Raw genomic sequence first — 21,482 nt, 5'->3', positions numbered from 1 at the left:
AGTTTAATTCGTATTATAGAAGGAATGGCCAATTTCCCATGCACTCAAGCTAGTGGGTGTTTTTAAATAGAAGCATTGTTTAGGCTATTTCTCACTTTCCTTTGTGTTTGAAATTATTTATACCGAACAGTTAAGTTATACGAATATGGCAATTATTAGAAGTTGGGGGAAAATTGTAAAGGTCAGTCATTTCTACCCAAAGAATATATCTACCTAAAATGACATTGTTCAAAATCTTTCCTGTCTTATAAGTATATTTTTCTGTGAACACACACGTCAATACACAGATTGAGTTATAGTCATAATTTTGCTTTGTTTGTTTGTTTGTGTTTTGGTAGGATAGCCATTATCTTGGCCTCTGTTCAAGAAAGTATAGGTCTCATCTTAGATGGGGGTGGGTGCGTTTCTCCATCTTAGTCTTTGGGTACTTGAATTCCTCTGGATTTCCAGAGGGTCTGAGATAGATTTGATCACGGGATGGTATGGGATCAGTGAGTGTTTGTAGGGATACAGGATTAATTACAGGGCCACCACATTTTATGTGTCAATAGGATAATGAGGTAGTTGGACATGATAAGCAACCATGGCTCAGGAGCCTAGAAGTCCTGAGGCGCAGATTGGTGCTTGAGAAATGACACAGTAGGGAGTGTGGGTGGAAGCCAGCCCTTCCACTGAGTGACTCACACCCCGACAAACACAGCTCTACTACTTTTGAATATTTTTGTTGTTGTTTTGTTGTTTTGTGGCCCCCCTCCCCCTGAGCTGGGGTGATTATGTATATATAATATATACTTACATACATGGCAATGGGAAAACCTTAAGACTCACAAACATCTCCTAAATCCCGTCTGTGTTTGCCTGAGTGCTGTACCTTCCTAAAGCTGCCCGGGTTCATATTCCTGCTCCTATTGTTTTGACGCGCACCTGGGCCTTTCACAGTATGGGTACACAATGGACACTTGGCAGGTGTGGATGCTGTGGTGTTGACTTCACCCCTCCTCTTGGAAGGGAGCCCCTTAGGAGCAGGGATGTAGGCCATTCGGTTTACCTTTTCTGTATGAGCCTACCTTTTGTCGAAGAACAGGTGTCTAAGTGTTCGTTGACTCAAAGCCAAGACCAGAACTCAAGGTTGCTGACTTCAGCCTAGTGATGCCACACTCTAGACTGAGTCCCCTTCCATCTGAGGCTTTTTAACTGGTGAACTAAACCGATGCTGGTTAGAAATTGGAAGCACGCAGTCTACAGAGGAGGGATGGAATAAAGACCTACCCGCCTGTGAGCTTTACATCTCTTGAGGTACGGGACTCTTTCCTGTGCCCACAGCGGTAGGTTTCCACTAGCAAGCATGGCCTAAGGCAGCTAATCCTAGCCAGCATTTTCTGAGGCACACATGAGCAATCAGAGCAAGTGCATAGTCGACTCAATGTCCTGAGGAGAGGGAGCCTCCAGAGGGAATGCTGGCTTTGCGATCCTTGACCAGCCACTCTGAGGAACTTTAGGCTCTTACCCACAGAATGTTTTGCCCTTTGTCACACTCTTTGGGGAATGATGCTGTAACACTGCAGGCTGCCCTGGGAATGAACACAAGCAACTTGTAGTGAGGAGATACAATTTCTACTCCTATCTCCAGTCAGTGACTGTGTCCCTCATCTGCTCCCAGTATCTAACGTCTCTGGGCATGTGGCTCTGTCTCAGGGTCTGCTCTGTGAGTCTCTCCGTGTGGGACTGCTATGTTCTTTGCCTCTGTCTCGTAGATGACTGTGCCTCTCTGTGTATGCTTGCTAAGTCACTACTTATCGTTCCTGGCCGCACACAGTACACATACTTCTGCTGACTGTGTGAGAGGTGAGATATGTGATCTCCAGCTCCTTCCCTACCCCCCTCTTGCTCTTTCTTCCTTTACTGTTTTTCAATCTCTCCCCTTCTTTAGTTTCACTTGGAGGTGGATCCTGTTGAGAGAAGCCCCCCGCCCTTTTCTCTTTATTCATTCTTTCCCTTATCTGCTCAAAGTTGGTTCAACTATGTAACCTAGCCTGGCCTTGGTCTCCCAATGCTCCTGTCTTGCTCTCCTGGGTGCTATGATCACTGGCCTGCACAGCATGTCCTTTTGTATCTCTGTCTGTCTCTCTTTGACTCCCATATTTCCGAGTCTCTGCCTCTCTTCTTCCATCTGTCTTCGTGTTTCCATTTTCCAGCACTTCCTGCCTTATCATCAGACTTCAAGCACAGGTTGATCCTGCTCTCTAAGTACCTCTGTGTTGGGGTTGGTCTTGTGCTCTGTGTATTGAGATGCTGAGTTCTGTGCCCCAAGATCAGGTTGTAGTCTGGACATAGGCATTGTATTGACCAACGTGCTATAAAGAATGATCCCCTGGTCAGGAGGGAGAGGGTGGGACTGGAGATCAAGAAGGGGGTGGAAGGGAGGGTCTCAGGTAGGGACCACGAGGAGAAGGAAAAAAAGATGGGGGAAGAAGAAGGCTTCCAAGAGTCAGAATAGACTATGAGGATGGACCATGAGCACGAGGCCAGGAGAAACTTGCCCTGAGGACACACATGGAGCAGAGCAAATAGAGCTAGACTCAGGTTGGCCTATGGGTGTGATGTAGGTTAAAATAGTTCAGAACCTGTCCAGTTTAGGCTTACAGACTGCTATACAGGGTTAGAGCGGGGCAGAAACCCCTCATAAAAATACTTCTACACTTCTCCTTTCAGCACTGCTTTGTTTGTTTGTTTGTTTGTGAGCTGAGGTTTAGCACCCAGCTTTAGTGGGTAGATATCTGCATGCTATGCTTCTGCCAGGTCTGTTTCCTAAAGCTTTGGACAACTAGGCTCACCATTCAGCCCTGCTAGTAAGGTGGATAGGCGGGACACTTAAGCAGCGATGTGGAAAGTCCCAACCTTGCTGATTCCATCACCGAAAACTCCCGGCTGGAAAGACCGTGGGGAGGCTCAGCCTCCCCCGGACAGTGCGCTGCACCTACCTGAGCTGTTTTTGAACTTCCTCAACCCTGTGGGAAGCTTCTGCTTGCCTCCTTCTACTTGAGAAGTGAAGTTCCACCCTATGGAACACAGTCTTGTCTTAGATACAGCCTGACTGTAGTACAACAGCCCTGAAAGCTCTGGTGCTAAATGAGAGGTGTCTTATTCTACACCGGCAATTTCTGATGACACCAAGAGCTCAAGAGCTTAGCCTTTCCCACAGTTGAAGCATCCAGCACTGACTCTAAATACAGGTACACAAGTGAGATCAACATCCGACCAGTCTGGTGGAGCAACTCAGGAGCTAAAGTCAGGTGAACCCAAGTGAGAGCAGCTTGGATGGGGAAAGCCCGGTGGAGACAGCTCATGTTTCCTGTTCACAGGGAATGTGAAGCCAAGCTGTAGGTTCAATCACAGATCCATCATCTGTGTCATGGCCTTAGAGAAGGAGAGACACATTATCCATCTGTCCTTGGGGCCCAAAGACTTCAGAGGGTGTCACTGTCTTTCTAAAATGAGAACAATTTTGAAGCAGGAAAAAAAAAAAAGAAAAACTTTTTTTTGAGTATATATGTCCCTTTATAACTCAATATAAACAGAATCCAAGTTCCAGGTCACTTCTCTTTGCCAGGAATGGAGGTGTACAGTGAAATATATTAATAATCTGTAGGCAAGACATTTTCTCGATGAGAAATGAATACTCTAGAGCTGAGGGCTTTGCTTAGTAGAGCATTTACCTAACATTCGCAAGGCCCTGGGTTCAATGCCCAGTACAGCCAGGAAGGAAGGAGGGAAGAGAGGAGGAAGGAAGAGAGGGAGGAATGGGAAAAAATGTCTTAAATGAGGCCACAAACCACCAGTTTTTCTGTTATTTTGCTTTACTCCCCAGCATGGACCCTGTGCTTCCGCTAGGCATTCTGCTGTCCATACACAAACCGACCCCAGCGTCTTAGCTTGTGCTCTTTCCTCTTAGAGATGCCCTCTCTCACTCCCTAATGGATCAGACATCCATAGTCGAGCCCAGAGCGCGATCGATCATCTCCCGCCATCAAGCTTCCCTGGCTCTGTCCTTCCTTCCATGAGATCCAGCAGCACACAGCCCGAGGTCGGCAGCCACAGGGGATCTCTGACTGCTAACCCGCAGATCCTTTTTCTTTTCTCTATGGAAACCCAGAAACTACTTCACCTTGCCCTTTTCCCCAGATGCCAAAGATCGAAGTCAAGCCATTAGGGCTACTGAAGGAAGTTTCTTAGGATGTTCACGTTTCTCAGATTCTTAGCAGGGTAGAGATCACTTGAGCCTCCACAGTCAGGGGGCTGGGGACAAGAATATACATTTCAACCAAGACCTCGGGCTAGCCCAAATTTTGAGTAGCAAGATTTTGTATTGATTTCCAACAGCAACTCATTAGTGGTTTGTCTGGTAGTGAATTTAGTGGTTTATATAAATATTTGTGCAAAATAAATATCAAAATGATTTAAGTAAATAGCATATAGAAAGATATTTTTCCTTGTAACTTGTTTTTTTTTTTTTTTTTTTTTTTTTGGAGTGTGATTTTAACGTACTGTGAGTTACCTCAATAATTTTAAAGTCTTTCCTTCAACGGACATAGCATAAACAAGACATAAACTTAGACCAGCAAATTAAAATATTAAAACCCAAAGGATAAAACACCTTGGTGTTTCTAGCATGTTGGAACAGTCTCCTAGAAGGTTCCAGCATGAGGAGGCACTGGGATGAAGGCAGGAGGAGCAGAGTTGAGAAGGAACTTCCGGATCCAGCCTGCCTGTGTTCTCTGTGGTTGAGTTTATTTCCTGTATCTCCGAGAGGCAGTTATGAAAACTATTTAGTGGGTGGGTGTTTCCTAATTTGCTGCCTTATCATGGGAGAGATAAGGCCGCTGTTTCCTTCAAGGTCAACTGCTAGTTTTGATATTCTTATAAACCCAATGCAAGTATTCTGCTCTAGTCTATAATTAGATTAACATCTTTACTCTTACTGCCTCTGACCTTGAGACACAACTGTAAAAATCTATAAGCCATAGGAATAAAACGTGACTATAACACGGTGCCTTCTAAAACAGTTACCAGCAGTAGTTTCTTCTTTTCATTTCTTTAGAGAAAGTAAGACCAAAAGTCTTGGAGTTGGAAAATAAAACTTATTCAAGACTGCATAGTCACGTGTCACCAGCGGCTAGGAGAATGTCTGGCGTGTCAGTGATAAGAGAATTGTGGTTTGTTCTCTTGCAAAAGTTAAGGAACTGGGGAAATTGTATAACAGAAGACAGCATCTCAATACATGAAAATATGGGTTTTCTCTTTGAAAACCTTGTCATCTTGATTTGTGACAACCTGACGTTGCTACCGAGAGGGACCACAGAGTTGCTAAGCTAAGCTAAAGTGGTCGGAGCGGTTGGAGCCACTGAAGAAGGGATCACACTGAAAGCTAACCTCTTCTTGCTCTGCTACTCCCTTCCCCCAACCTCATTCCTCCCACCCCCACCCCTGCTTGGGTCCAAGGTGTCCGGACGCCCATTAGCTCACCTTTTCTCTTCGAAGTGCCCACTAGTCAACTGGTTTGTTACTACACGTCATTCTAAAAATACCAGTCTTGCAAAGGTACAGAGAAAAATGATGGGCGGGAACTTTTGTCCACAACAGGCTCTGTGTGAGCTTCCTCATGCAATTCTGAAGAGACCAGAGCTAGCGCAGGAGGCATTGTGCGTGCCCTGAAGCAAGACCAGGCAAACTAGGTGCTGCTCTGTCCGCACATCAGAAATTAGCTTTTAGGGACAATTCAAAATTCAAATCTTAAAAGGTACTCTGGAGAGAGTACTTTGGGAGATAAAGGACACAAAAGCCTGTGATAAAAAGAAATGTCAAAGATGATAGACAGAGAAAGGGGCATGTTCCAGACTCCGCCAGCTACTGTTCAATTTTATCTGTGAGATGTCAGCCAGAGAAAGTGACATTGGCCAACACAGGTTCCTTCCACAGCCCCACTCTACTGCTCAGCGGCTCAGGTGGAGGCTTCGTGCCCCAGCCACATCACAACCGATGCCTGCACTGCTGACCAAATGATTTCTCATTGCCTGGACACTTCCGATGCCTCCCTAACGCCACCCGAATCATCTGAATGACTAGCCATCTCTGCCTCACCAGCTCCCTGGGACTGGGCCCCCCTGCAGTTGGCAACTACCTCTAGTGTCCAGCTTTCTGGACTAAGTCAAAATAGTAACTAGAATAAGGATCGTATACCACAGTGGAGACACTGCCTGGTATAAGCTGAGTGAATCTCATTGATTGGGGAAGGTCACTAATCTACTGAGGACTGCTGTTTGTCACTTCAGCGGTATTGGCATGAGCAGTCCTCATCGCTGGACTAGGAGGAATAGATATTACTTTTTTAAAGAAAAATATTTAATTTTATTTCATGTGCATTGGAGTCAAGTCCCCTGGAACTAGAGTTAGAGACAGTTGTGAGCTGCCATGTGAGTGCTGGCAATTGCACCTGAGTCTTCTGGAAGAGCAGTGAGTCACCTGGATTGGGCCCCAGGCAACATGACTCCAGAGTTACTGCACTGCTTAAAGACCAAGTGAAGGACCTTTCTCTCGGAGAAAGGCCCAGAGTACATGGCCATGGTCATGGCCTGGACTGCTCTTATCCCTGTCGAAATAGGACATGGGGATAGAACCGAACATTAGCTAGATTCACAGATGATCTCTGAGGAGGAGATATGGTTATGTGGGAAACTGTCTCCTGGAGACACCTTTTCTGAACCACAAAGATCAATTAAAATTCCAGGAATGTGAAACGGTCAGCTTGAGTCTCCTTGGAACTCCCAGGTCCTTGGATAATCATCAGCTTGAAACAGAGTTTGACTTGAGAGTGGATGCTCACTCTGAAACCCCAGGGTTCCTTGTGGACAGCTTCGTATTTCTCATGACCCTGGACAGCTTGGCTTTTCTCATGAAAGTTTCCTTCTTTCGGAAAAGAGTGAAAGCAGACAAAAGAAAGAGAAATTGGCCAATGCATTTATGGACCTTTTTTTCTTTACTTCCCCCCCCCCATTGTTTGTGCGCATGCTTGCATGTGTGTGGACATGCGGGTGGAGGGCTCCCAATCCAGGTGATGCCTTTCACTTGAAACAAGACCTTAGGCAAGGTACTTCACCTGTCTGAGCCACTTCAGCTCCCTTACAGCCAAAGTCAGATGAACAATATCTATGTGAGAACAATATCTGTGCGAAGCTAGAGAGATGGCTTAGTGGTTAAGAACACTGGCTGCTCTTCCAGAGGACCCAGGTTCACACGCATCTGTGTGGGAGGGAGTCCTTGTGAATGTGAAGGCTAAGTGTTGGTGTTGGAAAGCATTCTTCATAGTTCTTCCACCTAATGCACTGAGGCTGTGCCTCTCAAACAAAGCCAGAGCCTGTGGACGTGGCTAGTCTTGCTAGCCAGCTTGCTCTAGAGATTCATTCTCTCTCTCTCTCCTACTCCCCCCCCCCACCCCTCAACTCCCTTCCCAAGCAAACAGACAAACTCTGATCTCCATGCATGTGGCAAATACTTTAAACACTGAGCCATCTCCCTGGGCCTCTGTTATAGCTATTTTAGCTTAGGCTCCTTAAACAACACTATCATTTACTGGGCTGTCTTACAAACTGGGTAGTTTGACAAAGGGTAATTGACCATTTCGTAGCTTCGAGGGCTCCAAGTTCAAAACCGAGCATCTATGACAGTGGCTCCTTCAAGAAGGCTTCGAGGAAGAACCTGTTTTGGTCACTCTGGCTCTCTGGATACAATCCTGGTCACACAGCGTTCTTCTGTATGGAAATCTGTCCCCCAGCCTTCCCTTTTTACAGGAGGATTCCAGCCACACTGGATTGCGCCCACCTGACCGGCCTTGTCTTCACTTCTCTTCAAATAAGGTCGCATTCTTAGGAGCTGGAGGTTAGGATAATGTGGGAGCTTGTTCTGACCACAGCCTATAGGCTACTGCTAGGTGCCACTGGTGTTTCTCCCACTCGTCTGGGAAATTCCTAGTTCTCCTTTGGGCTGAGAGCCTGGTCTCTGGCATCCTTAAAATGGAGAATATTGCTAATTCATCTCTGAGGGGAAACCCCAGAGAAGGGTTCCCCATGGCTCATCTTGAAGGAAAGCCCTGTTCTGGTCTTTCTAGGTGGTATCACGGCAACCTCACCCGCCATGCTGCCGAAGCCCTTCTGCTCTCCAATGGACGTGATGGTAGCTACCTGCTGCGGGACAGCAATGAGCAGACTGGGCTCTACTCTCTCTCTGTGAGGTAGGTGCCTAGGGACTTGGTAGATTTCAGTCCCATCTGTCACTTGGTTCTCTTTACACAGCACTCACACTGCCAGGTAACACATACCCCCTGATTCCTGGTCAGTCACCAGATTAAAGGATTTCAAATGCTGAATGGTAAGATTGTAAGGAAGTCTGTCCAGGGCTGGAGAGGTGGCTTCATGGTTGAGAGCACTGGGCTCTTGCAGAGGACCCAAGTTTGCTTCCTAGCACCCTTGTTTGGGAGTTCACAATGTAACTCAAGCTCCAGGGAGGTCTGACATCTGTGGCTACCTGGGCACTTGCACTCACAGAAACACATATATACACATTCTCTCTCTCTCTCTCTCTCTCTCTCTCTCTCTCTCTCTCTCTCACACACACACACACACACACACACACACACAGACATACTTATGTATACATGCACCACACACATACACACACACACTTATATACACATACACCACACAGAGACACACACACACTCACGCACACATGCACACATGCATGCACTAAAAAATTATTTCTCATTCTATTCACTGCAGAAAAAAAATGTCAAAACCAAAGGAGACTGAAAATTATTTAACCCCAACTTGTCATTAGACACACGAAAACCGTGAAACCCAAAGGAGCAGGCTGTCTGTCTCGGCTCAATCAACAGTGAGACAGCGCTGACATCTGAATTCCTGGGCTGAGCCCCTTTTTGTGATTTCTTTCTTGCCTGGGAAAGGCAGAATGGTTTGTGACCGTGCAGTGTTCATAGTCACAGACTTAAATGGGTAATGTTCAATTTTAAATTCTTTCTATGGACTCCATCCCTTTCCCCCAGGTGGTGAGCTAATCTAGTCCCTCTGAGTTGCACCTATAAGGACACTCAGTGCATTTAGGGTTTCTCCTCCAATCCCCCATTGGCCCCATTTGTAGTCTTGAACCCTTGACACGCTGGCTTCTAGTAGCAAGCATCTAATGTTCCCGAATTCTTGTGGCCTTGGCTGGACATGCAGCAAAAGCTCTATGCTAATAATGACCCTGGGGGGGGGGGGCTATTGGATGACTGTGGCAGCACTTTCACAAACCCAGGAAGCCTTGCTCTCCCCTCTCTCCTTTCTGTTCCTGACCTCCTTGCACACTTGGGATGGTAGTCACTACATCCCAGATGCTGTTCCTCGCTCCTTTGCGTCTAGTTCAGCCATTTTGGTTTATTTGGGTTTGGGTTTTGTTATTAATTAAGTCTTCCTCTCCCCTTCCCTCTCCATCTTTCCCTCCCTCCATTTCCCCCCTCTCTTCCCCCCTCTTCTTTCTTCTTCGGTTTTGGGGTCCAAACTCAGGTTTTCATGCTTTCAAAGCATGTATTTTACCAACTACACTAGCTTCCCAATCTGGGAAATACTTTTACTCTCTTAGCTGTTTCTCAATCAGGGAGGAGGGGAGAGGAGAGAGGGAGAAGGAGGGGCAGTGGAAGGAAGGAAAGAAGGAAGGAAGGGAGGGAGGGAGGGAGGGAGGGAGGGAGGGAGGGAGGGAGGGAGGAAGGAAGGAAGGAAGGAAGGAAGGAAGGAAGGAAGGAAGGAAGGAAGGAAGGAAGGAAGGATGGATGGGAGAAGTCAGGTATAGTAGTGTATCTTTTCGATTCTGTTGCTATGGAAACAGGCACTGCTTACTGGCTAACCAGCCTAGTCTATTTGGTGAATTGTAAGCCAGAGATGGATACTGTCTGAGGAACAATAACCAAGACTGGCCTCTGGTCTCCACATGCACACAAAGATATACACATGCACTTGCACATATAAGCATGCCTGCACACATGTAAATGTTTATGCATGCACATACACAAACAAACACAAAAAGGTACTTCTCTAAACAACTGTTGACAGGCTTCAGTGAGCTCAAAAGCAAAGAGTTTAACATATTGTTTATCCTCTTCTTAGACATGGACCCTTCGGTATTCACTTTCTATGCTATATAACAAGTCACCAAAAATTTGTCATGGCTTAAAACAACACAAATTGACCGTGCCACTGTTCCTGCATACATTAAAATCCGGGCCTCTATTCAAATTCTGCCAGCCTGACTTAAAGATGTTTTCAGCAGCAGCTGGGGCTCTTGACAGAAACGCAGAACCCCTGCATCACTTCCTCCTTTCCTTACCTAGTTTGCTTGTCTTTCATTTCCCTGCTGTGGTAGCACCAGGGTCCCTGTTCCCCTAGCTGTCAATCAGGGAGGGAGCAGTGTCAACTGACAGATGCCACTGTGATCCGTGCTGTGTGGCCTGCATGCGTAATACACATGGCACGACTGTCTGCTGCCTTCCTGCCAGCCAGAGCACCTCTCTACCCTCTCCTGTGTCAGAGAGTTCCGTTCCACGGAGCTCACATGAAGAGGTCAGGCCCACAAGAGACTCTTCGTGTTTTTAAGGTGAACCAATTTGGAGACTTAACAATGCACTAAATCTCTTCACAACTCCATCTTGACTAGTTCTTACCTGGGTAATTGGAACAGTGCTATACATTGGAGTTGGGGTCGGAGCGTCTATGAGTTCTGCCTGGCATAACTTCCATTCTCTGGCAGTGAGTCTACATGCGTTTTTTAGAAGGAGAGATAGGTACAGAATAGGAAACAAATTAGGTAGCCAAAGGGAGAAAAATTATATCTAGTAACATTTGGAGTCACCCTGACAAGTCTTATTTATAAATTTTCTAAATAGGGCTAGGCAGTAATAGCTAAGTCTATGCAAGATAAAAATAACTGAGTTGAACTCCCAGAACCCATGTAGAAAACTAGGAATGTTGGTATGTGCTCATAATCCTGATGCTAGAAAGGAGAACACGGAGGTATCCCTGGGGCTCACTGGCCACACAGAACTTGCTGAATTGATGAACCCCAGGTTCAGTGAGAGTCCTTGCCAAAAAAAAAAAAAAATCCATGGAGAAGATTCCTGACAAATGATACCTGAGGTTAACCCCTGGCTTCCACAACCATGTGCATACATGTGCACGTGTGCTTATACACACATGTACCTGCACATGTGAGAACACAGGTACTTACACTGCGTGTCAGGTAGATCACAGATGGTAACTAAAGTTTTATCTACATGTGACTCATCTGAGCATAAGCTATTTATGAATAGACTGCATGTATTTCACCTTCATGAAAAATTAAAATAAATATCACTGGTTTTCATTACAAATACTTGGTAACATTTGGAGCAGGGGGAAGCTACCATCAGAGGTGACAGGATCCATAGGCCAGTTGTTTAGAGTTATGGTTATTTTTATTCATTTATTTGTCCATTTCCTTAATAATAGACCTTTGAAAGCGTGCATCTTGGACCAGCCATCGTAACTCGATGACCTTGTTGGGAAGAAGTCTAGTCTCATAGGGCCACTAAGACCCAAATCTTGCTACAAAGCAAAGTGTAGCAATCGCTTAAAAGAAGGCAAGTTTTTGAGCAAGAAATTAAAAGGCACTCAACATAAGGCAGAATTATCATGAGGTAGAAGTTTCAGGAAGACTCAAGGTTGTTTACCAATGGGAAGGGCCAATTGTAGGTAAGGAGCAAGGATGGAAAAAACTCTTCCTAGAGGAACAGCAGGTCCAGATGGACAGGGGCCCTGAAGCTGGCGCCCCAGATCAGCAACATCCACTGAGGTGAGAGTCTGTTAAAAACCTTCCACCTGCTGAGTCATCGTCTGGGCATGAGACCCAGCAACCTGGCTCTTCAGACCTTACTGTTGACTCTGATACATTCTGAAGTTGGGGTGTTGGCCACAGAGTGGGAGGTGAGACTAGGGAGAAGAGAAATGAACAAATGAAGTGAGCAGGAGAGATTTTATACAACGTTTTTCATCTTGAAGATGAAGTGGAAAATGACAGCCTTGGAAATGTGACACTCTATTCCGTAGATAATCATGCAGGCAGGCAAGGGAGAAGACTAGGGTCATGTGACTCACCGACAGAAGCAGGCTTCTGACTGATTCCCAGACTAGGGAGGAAGGCCAAGGACACACACGTCCTGCCTGTCACCTCTGTCTCTGAATTCATGGCCTTTATGGACGTTAATATTCAAGAACCTTTGCCGTCAGTGGAAGAGAAGGCAGGGGAACTGTCTCATGTCTTCAAGTAGAGTGAAAACCTGAGAGTATTCCCTGACAGAAGACACACGTGACAGCCTCTAAAGTGCTTGGCGATTTTGATGGCTGTGTGTTCCGCATCGTCAAAGGCTTATTTATGGTGATGCTAACACATTGCTATATTTACCTTCAAAAAGAATTGTCATTTGTTAAATAATATTCTTCTTTTCTTTCAGAGCCAAAGACTCTGTCAAACACTTTCATGTTGAATATACTGGGTACTCGTTTAAATTCGGCTTTAATGAGTATTCATCTCTAAAGGATTTTGTCAAGCATTTTGCAAATCAGCCTTTGATTGGAAGCGAGACAGGTAAGCTGTCTAAATACCTGGCTTATTAATATGGTTATTAATACATATTTCTGCATGAGGATCTGCTTGGAGTCTGGTGACTTCTGCTGGGGCTGAGAACATTGCATGGTGAGAGATAGGGAAGGAATACATCAAACACGGAGCCCTGGCCACAGCCACAAGCTCACCTGGAACTTGTGACCCTCTCGTCTCAGCCTCAGAAGCTCTGAATTATGGGATATGGGACATGAAAAGCTCACACAGACAGACAGAGCTTCATATAAGTTTGAGGCTACAGTCTGATCCACATAGTTAGTTCCATAGCTAGTCAGGTCTATATAGTGAGACCATAAATAAATAAATAAATAAATAAATAAATAAATAAATAAGACAGAGAGGGAGAGAGGGAAAGAGAGAATTTCTTTAGAATGTTCTCTTTTATAATACATAAAGAAAAGAAAACACAAGCCAATTCACAATCATTTCAGGCCTGACAGGAAACTCTGCTTGTAACACAAAACTGATAGGTTTAGAAACATCTCTGTGTGTGTGTGTGTGTGTGTGTGTGTGTGTGTGTGTGTGTGTGTGTGTAGGTGAGACCCTGAGAACTTAATCAGGAACATTTTCAAAGGTAAACTTCACACGAAATGCCCACAGCAACCAAGTGCTCAATATTGAAAATGTTGGCTAGAAGACATTTTTATGAGCAATAATAATAATAATAATAATAATAATAATAGTACCCTTAGTTTATTACAAAGTTTCACCCAGGCAGTGGTGGCGCATGCCTTTAATCCCAGCACTTGGGAGGCAGAGGCAGGTGGATTTCTGAGTTTGAGGCCAGCCTGGTTTACAAAGTGAGTTCCAGGACAGCCAGGGCTACACAGAGAAACCCTGTCTCCGAAAACAAAAACAAAAACAAAAAAAAACCCCAAAACAAACAAACAAAACAAAACAAAAACCCAAAGTTTTAGGCCTATAGCTTGGTATGGACTTGAAATTTCTCATTTCAGTCGTTAGTCAAAGTGGAAGACATATATATATAATCTCTATATATATATATTAGAGAGAGAGAGAGAGAGAGAGAGAGAGAGAGAGAGAGATCAAACACCACATTTTGTCAGCCCACATCCCACTGGTATAACCACTATGGATACTTGAGCTAAGGGAGAATACAGGTAGGGAAGTAAGTTTATTTTGTCTGATGGCATCTGCAGTTTTAGGCCATGACCCCTTACCCCCTTGTCACCATGATGAGAGTACACAGCAGTGAGAACCACTCAGCAGATGAACAGGAAGCAAAGAAGATGGAGTTGGGGTGGGGCTTATCCCTGTTTTACTATCCCCTTCAATGTCACACCACCAATGACCTAACTTTTTCACACTGTTCCTACCTTCTCATAAGACCAAGCAGGCGGTCACATCCCTTTAGCACATGGACCTTTGATGGACATTCTCTATACATACTGAAGCACACACTATGCTGGCCCTTGAGTTTTCTAACTTGTTTGTCTATAATCTATAAAGTAAAGGGTCACCTCTGAATTTATGGTTTAGAATTCTAGCCTTATTTGCTTTAAATGATAAAAAAAAATCTGTTTATCAACAATGGGAAGACTGCAAGAATCTATAGCCCGAGAGATGGTGCCACAGCTAATTGCCATGAATCTGTACATTTTTCTTGTAATATCTGGAGTGATCTTTCTGCTCATCAGTGTGGCGGGGTGAGCTGGCATCACTGATCACTGCTGTTGCCACTTATGTCACTGGGACAGACCCCAGTATGAGTCAGTGTCTGGCACACAGATGAACAACTCACAGGAGCCACACACTGGCTGCTCACAAAAAGACGAGGTTTGAGGTAAAATGTTCTGAGTGTGAACCTAAAGCTGTCAATCTGTCAATTTCCAGGATGGAAATCCTCACAATCAGCCCTGACAGTTTCCTCAGTGTTTAACTCGTTCTCACAAACAAATACATATGGGAATATTAGTTTCCACTGCTACCTTGACCTGAGAGAGCACATCGACTTCTCTAATCTCTGCAGCTTTCCTCCCGGTGTGTGCTCCACCCTACACTTGGTTTTATTCAATTCTTGATCTCTGGAAATGGAGAGGAGTGTTTTAAGGCTTCTTCTTCTTCTCCTTCTTCTTCTTCTTCTTCTTCTTCTTCTTCTTCTTCTTCTTCTTCTTCTTGTTCCTCTTCTTCTTCCTCTTCCTCTTCTTCTTCCTCCTCCTCCTCCTCCTCTTCTTCTTTCCTTCTCCTCCTTCTCCTTCTTCTTCCTCTTCTTATCTTCTTCTCCTCATCCTCTTCAATTACAGAACTATTTATTTATTTTATTTATATAAGTACACTGCAGCTGTCTTCAGACACACCAGAAGAGGGCATCGGATCCCATTACAGATGGTTGTGAGCCATCATGTGGTTGTTGGGAATTGAACTCAGAACCTCTGGAAGAGCAGTCAGTGCTCCTAACCACGTAGCCATCTCTCCAGCCCCCACATTCTTTTTTTGAATGCCTCTCCTTTTGTTCCTCCCATATTTGCTATCAGTGAAGAAATAAATGAAATAAATGAAATAAATGAAGGGATGAGTATCTTTTAGGAATCCTGTAGCCATCAAAACCACTATTGTTATCTGTTTGCCACCTCTTTAAGTAAAGTTAATTCTTTCATTTAAACTTCTTTCCTAGACACTATTTAAATCTTTTTTATGCTTCTCTGTACTCATTACTGGACCTTCTCAAAATGAGGGGATGGCGAATGGATGTGCATACACATCTTGCTTTCTGGCAGATTTCAAGGCTGGGACCAAAGTGAATGCGATATATTTTGATTGAGACGTTCCCACACAGTCATCAGACAAGAGGCTCACCTGAAATTGCATCACAGTAGGGTCACCTGCACACAGTAGGGTCAATGTCACATTGCATTTAGAGCTATGTACAGCCGCTTTGTAAATACATTATCCTGACTAAAGAAATCTCACAGCCAAGTGTAGTGGTAGTTGTAATTCTAGCACATAGGCAAAAAGATCCCATGTTCAAGGTGAGCCTAGACTACACATCCAAGGTAGAGGATAACCTGGCCTACATAACAAGACCCTGACCAAAAAAAAGAGGCTTAATGCGTTAGTATTGGAGTTTATAGAGTAGTTCCTCCAAAGTTAAAATGTTCTGTGTGTTATCACCAAGGCTCCCACTTCATCTATTCTCGAAAACTAAATTCGTCATCTTGTCCACGGGGTGTCCTCTGTGCTACCCATCATCTGATACACAATCTGCTGCTTCCGGAGCCCTGATTCAGCTGATGAGTGTGCACTTGACTTGCTGACTTCAAGCCATCGAGTTAGAATGCATTAATTCCACTTGCTTATCTGTTCCCACCAGATGAAGCCACAGCCATCCAAGCTTATTCAAAGGACACAACTCATGACACTTGAGTGTTCTAATCTGCCCACCGTGGGAGTAATAGGCTTCCGGAACACAAGATAGTGTGCTGAAGTCACAATGTCTGTTAAGCCGAGCAGGGCTGCAATAGTCACAGAGCCACCACTGTGGCCATGAGGAATGGCGAATGGAAAGCAAGATGCCACCTTCTAAAAATAGCCCACTTCTTGCTCACTTATGCATTGGCTTCTGGTGGGCACAAATGGTGGTACATGCCTATAATACTAAATTCAAAGTCACCTGGGCTACATAGCAAGGCCCACTCTCAAAACCAAAACAAGTGTTAGTACCTAACGTTAGCTCTGACAGATCCGGAGACCTCCAGGCCAAATTTCTTGTGGTTTAAAGAAGAGTACAGGAAAACTACTTGTTCACACATTGAGCGAGGCTCTGCTAGAGCATTTTTCTCTAGGTCTTCCAAAATCAGAAATAAAATCCAATAACTTAGACAGTGCCTGTTATTTAGTCCCAGGCTCAGCTTTGGCCTGCAGTGCCTAAGAGTGTGCATTTATAGAGATGGTCTGCTCGGCTCAGTGGCACAGACCACCACAGTCAAGAGACTGAAAAGGAGGATCAGAAATTCAAGACCAGACTTGGAAACTTAGCAAGATACTGTCTCAAATTTAAAAAACAAAACAAAACAAAAAAAAAAAAACCTATTGTTAAAAACTGGGCTGGGTATGTAGTTCAGAGATAGGGCTTGCCTAATATGTACAGTGCCCTACAGCAGGCGATGTATTGATTTGCCCACTGATGGGAATGCTACGACCTCTGAGAGCAACAGGGTGATCTTCATAAAATGACACAAACTGCACGTTTGTGCTCTACAATGATGCATAACAGTTTCAGTAGCATGGCACCCAGAATTCTTGATTGTAGGTCGCAGGAAAATGTTTGTCTTAAAGACAATTGGCAGTGTTGATCTAAAGGGACACATTTAAGTGTCAATTTTTTCTCCTTTATTCTTATTCTCTGTTCCTTAAATGCCCAGTTTGTGATTTTCTTAGTCTGAAGAACACAGGTTTCCTAGATCGCACCTAAGCTCCTGCCAACGTGTAGCCCCCTAGAATGGTCTCTTCCTCTGGTCTCCATTACAGTTCCTCTTCATTCTAAGTCTTTGTCTAACCATCCATAGACACTCTGAAGATGTTCTTAATGCTCAAAACGTTATCATTTCCTAAGCCCACAGCAGAGCTATGCAGTGGACCTGATGACTTTTTCCTCCAGCACATTTGATAGTTGTATAATTTTTAATGAACGTATCTTAACTTTATCTTATTGTGCATATTAGCATAAACCCCATGAGGAGAGGACTCCTGTGGGTTTTGTGTCCTGATAGATCCCAGAACTTGAAAGAATAATGCTAATCGATTCCTTAACATGCCGGGGGGGGGGGGGGGGGGTAGCCTACAGTAGTCTGCACAGTACTCCAACACTTTTGGCGATTCTAACCAGCAAAACTGATGCGAAGCATGACATAGGCTTATGCTTCTGTGTTCTGTGTCTACCTGGTGATGATTAAATCCAGAATCCTCATTCCATTTGCCATGATAGTATCTAAAGAGTACAATCCTTATACACAGCACTCCAGAGACCTGGATATTTGAGAATATGTATTTATAGATATATTTAGTTTTTAGTATAGTTAATTTTTTACTGACTCTTCCTCTAATTAGCAAAGTCTCCCCGCACTGATATCTATACGTAGGCATCCAAGCATTGTTAAGAGAAAGCACCATTTGCTCATATTGAGATAGCTTCCAGTGAAAACTGCCATGTAGTTTTGGGGGTGCTTGCTTGCTTGTTTTAGTAGTTGAAGGTAACTTTAGTCACCTAATCCACATATGAGAACATGCACAGTGCTTCAAGTCAGGTCCTCTGTTTGCAGCTTCCCTTTAGAATAATTGGTGCAGTGTTGGAGACCCTATGTGGTTCTTTCACAAAAGCCAAATTTCCACTTCTGTTTTTTTGCTTTGATGTGGGATGCCTGGGCCTTGGGTAAAAGTTAGAGCTCATATTAGTCACTTTGTGGCACCAGCAAGTTTCCCGGGGGTCGTGCTTTAATGAAGTTAAGAGTTTAAGAACTGCCTGAGGTGTTTTTGGAGGTAACTTAACGGACAACTTGGAATTTTGCCAAGTCAAGCTTCTTCCGTTCCGCTGGTCAGCCCCGAAATGCGTTTCAGTTGGTAGGGGAGGCGTGTTTGCAAATGAAAACGGTGCAGGGGTGGGGATGGGGCGTGGGGGGTGGAGCCACAGTGAGGCATGTTTAGCAGGTTCCAGGCATTCGCTCAGAGGTTTTCACACGAATTATTTAATCTTCCCCGTGGCCCACAAGAATACAGGCAGTGACCTCATTTTCAGATGAGGAAATAAAACGTGAGGCTTTATGTTATTTCCCCCGAGGCTGTGCGTCTAGGAAGCCTCAGTGCAAGGGTGGAGGGAATCCAAGCTAAGCTTCGGAAGGAACAGGTACTGTCTATGTTCGCAATGTAAGGTAGACCTATCGTTATAAAGAAAATGGATCCGCTTCAACTTCCGCCATTGGACTACGGGTATTCTCATGGTATTTAGGTAAAATGGCATTTGAGGGTCGTTTAAATATTTTTTATTTCACTTGTTTATTTTCTTTATTTGCGTATTAATGTGTGCCTCAATGCCCATAAGAAAGTCAGGGGAGAACTTTCCGGAGTCAATTCTTTCTCTCCACCACGTGGGGCCCAGGTCTGAAACTCCGGTCATCAGGCTTGGCAGCAAGCTCCTATACCCGTATCTGTGCCACCTCGCTGACCCCATTCAAAGCCTTATACTAGGAAAAAAAAAAATCTTAAAACATTAAAAAAAAAAAAACCTATCCAGAAAGCATCCTAAAATAGTAGGCCTGACTGCATAGCTCCCGAGAAAGAACATCAAGTTGCTTGTGTAAATAAATAAATAAATAAGGTAAAGAAAAATTACCTGAGGATGGAGAATGGGAAGCTACCATGAAAGGGAGCTGGGAACTAAGTCCTTCAGAGGAGTGGCATAGTTACGGGAAGCAGGACCACCATCCTCTTCCCGCTTTGGGGCCTGTGTGTTTGAGTTGCTTTCTAGGCAGGTAGAAACGGAAGGTATCTTGGGACCATTTAATTTCCCCTTTACAAAGGAGAAAACAGGTATGATGAGAAAAGAAGCCAATTTGCATATCCCCATTCCTGAGGCTGACTCCCTGTAACTCGTTTTCGTCAAACCTTGATTTACGCATGCGCGAACCTCCCCCCACCGTGGAGAGCAGTTTGCATCCAGCACAGGTTCCCATGGTGCCGGACACCTGAGACTGAGAGTGACTGCGTTGTGATGAGCAGACCCACAAGGTCGCCATTCCACTCTGGAGTCTGCCGTTTGCCAACCCTGTGTTCTCAGGCCCACTGTTAACCTCTTTGAGCTTTGAGCTTTGGTTTCATCGTCGTCTAAAATCGAGCTTGCGGTAACGGTTCACACTTTCGTGCCTCCTTGTGAAGGGAGAACAACTTCAGATATGAAAGACTTAGAATGATTCTCAGCAGAGACGTTCTGCAGTATGACTCATTCACTAAACCCCGTGGTGGTAATTGATTCTATCAGATTCAAGGCGGGAGCTGTAAGATCTTTGGTATAGCATGAAACAATTAATGACAGATGTGTTCATCGGCTGTTCATGAGGCCCTATTGTACTCATATGTGTGGTGGAGTCAGGGGACCACTCCAAAATAAGTGGCCTCCCTTGGCTTGACGTTTGAACGAAGTCTTCTGCCCTGACGAATTGGTCTACTTCTCTTTTCTCAGTGTGTTTGCCTCTGGGAGGCTAGACTTGGGATACGTGTACATGTTGGTTAAAGTGTGCCAGGCAAGCACCACGGTAGACAAGAAAAAGAACTGGACTATTCGTACAGGACCCCAACCCCTAGAAAGCCACCTCTCAATGACAGGGGCCAGAAAATCACACAGTGACAATTGAAAAACCTTGTTCTGAACCCCAGGGCAGTATAAATAAAACATAGGTGAATATTTTCACACTTACTTAACAAATAAGTATTGAGAACAAACCACCAGATGGATACTGTCAGCCTGCTAAAATAGACAAAATAGAGAGGTGAATTAAATGCCATTCTTTTAAAAAATAGATGTATTTCTTTTTATGTAAATGAGTGTTTTGCCTGTAGGCATGCCTATACCCTATGTCTATCTGGTGCCTACAGACATCAGGCGAGGGACCCAGATCCCCTATAACTGGAGTCACAGATGGTTATGAGCCACCATGAAGGTGCTGGAAACTCAGCTCAGAGCCTCTGCGAGAGCAGCAAATGCTCATAACTGCTGAGTCATTGGCCCAGGCCCCTCAAAAACCATTCTTGATCGGGAACACCTTATGGTCTGCCCCTCAGGGAGAGCTCACAAGCTAACTTTAGTGCATAAGACAAAGATGAAAACAACCAACACACCTGAGGCCTGAAGCCATCCCTGCCTTTTGTCTAAGTTTCATCGTAACACACTCCTGGTATTGTGGATGGAGTTATAGATGTTATCTGTCACATAAACTCTATGTTTATCAATCAGTTCGTCAACACGCTGAACGTGTCTGAAGCCAGGCTCATGTCAGCGGCAGGAAGCAGCCTTCACGAAGCTCAGAAACTGAAGTGAAACTTGGAACCAAGCAGCCAGGGCAGAGTTTCTCATCTTCTTCCCCCTCTGTCTCCTGCCACACCCACCCCCAACTTCTCCACCCCCCACCCCCACCCCCATGTCCCCATTGCCTTTTATCTGACTCTTCCAACTAAGTCCTGTGGTTCTTTTATAATCTAAATTCACCAACCCAGATTTCCTTTCCTGTAAAGGGAAGGCATAGTTTTGGGGTTTGGGTAGAGGTGATAGCCATTGCTTCTCTAGCTGACTAAATGTGAAAACACTGGAGTGCGTGGAGAAGGGGGACGCTTTAGTATGTTCATTCAGGATGTGCAGCAAGCTGAACTAGAGAAGGAAGGGAAGCAGCCCAGTAGTCATGGCAACAGGGAAGGCGTCGATGATTGGACATGTCATCTGCAAGAGCCTGTCTCTACGCCTCTCAAACATGGACCTACAGCAATGCTTGTGAAGCCAGGAAATAGCATTGCTGAGCCTTCTTTCCAGAGGAGGAAATAAGTGAGGTGAATCCAACTGATGGATGAGGACACACACACACACACACACACACACACACACACACACACATATGGGGCAGGGGGAGGGAGGAGGAGAAGGAGGAGGAGGGAGGAAGACAGAGAGAGGGAGAGAGAGAGAGAAGAGAGAGAGAATATGTAATGTAAAGGTTTAAAGTGTG

The 21,482-nt window shown here is 44.8% G+C and overlaps 1 protein-coding gene and 1 long non-coding RNA gene across 5 annotated transcripts in view; one reads left to right on the top strand and one right to left on the bottom strand.

Annotated features, from left to right (window-relative positions):
- Positions 1-21,482, top strand: part of Dapp1 (dual adaptor for phosphotyrosine and 3-phosphoinositides 1) — a 50,543-nt gene that overhangs the window by 7,385 nt on the left and 21,676 nt on the right. The window contains exons 2-3 of one of the 3 annotated variants that reach the window (NM_011932.3): positions 8,162-8,284; positions 12,590-12,723. In NM_011932.3, the coding sequence (NP_036062.1) occupies positions 8,162-8,284; positions 12,590-12,723 (257 nt within the window). Of the gene's footprint in view, positions 1-8,161; positions 8,285-12,589; positions 12,724-19,222; positions 19,614-21,482 lie in introns of those variants that run through there. The other 2 variants (NM_001310753.1, XM_017319585.2) reach the window with 2 other exon arrangements.
- Gm19708 overlaps positions 1-21,482 on the bottom strand; it is a 72,563-nt gene that overhangs the window by 42,161 nt on the left and 8,920 nt on the right. The window lies entirely within an intron of this gene.

The sequence above is a fragment of the Mus musculus genome, chromosome 3 (assembly GCF_000001635.26).
Source record: "Mus musculus strain C57BL/6J chromosome 3, GRCm38.p6 C57BL/6J".
NCBI lineage: Eukaryota > Metazoa > Chordata > Mammalia > Rodentia > Muridae > Mus > Mus musculus.
This window is presented reverse-complemented; position numbering and strand designations above follow the sequence as displayed.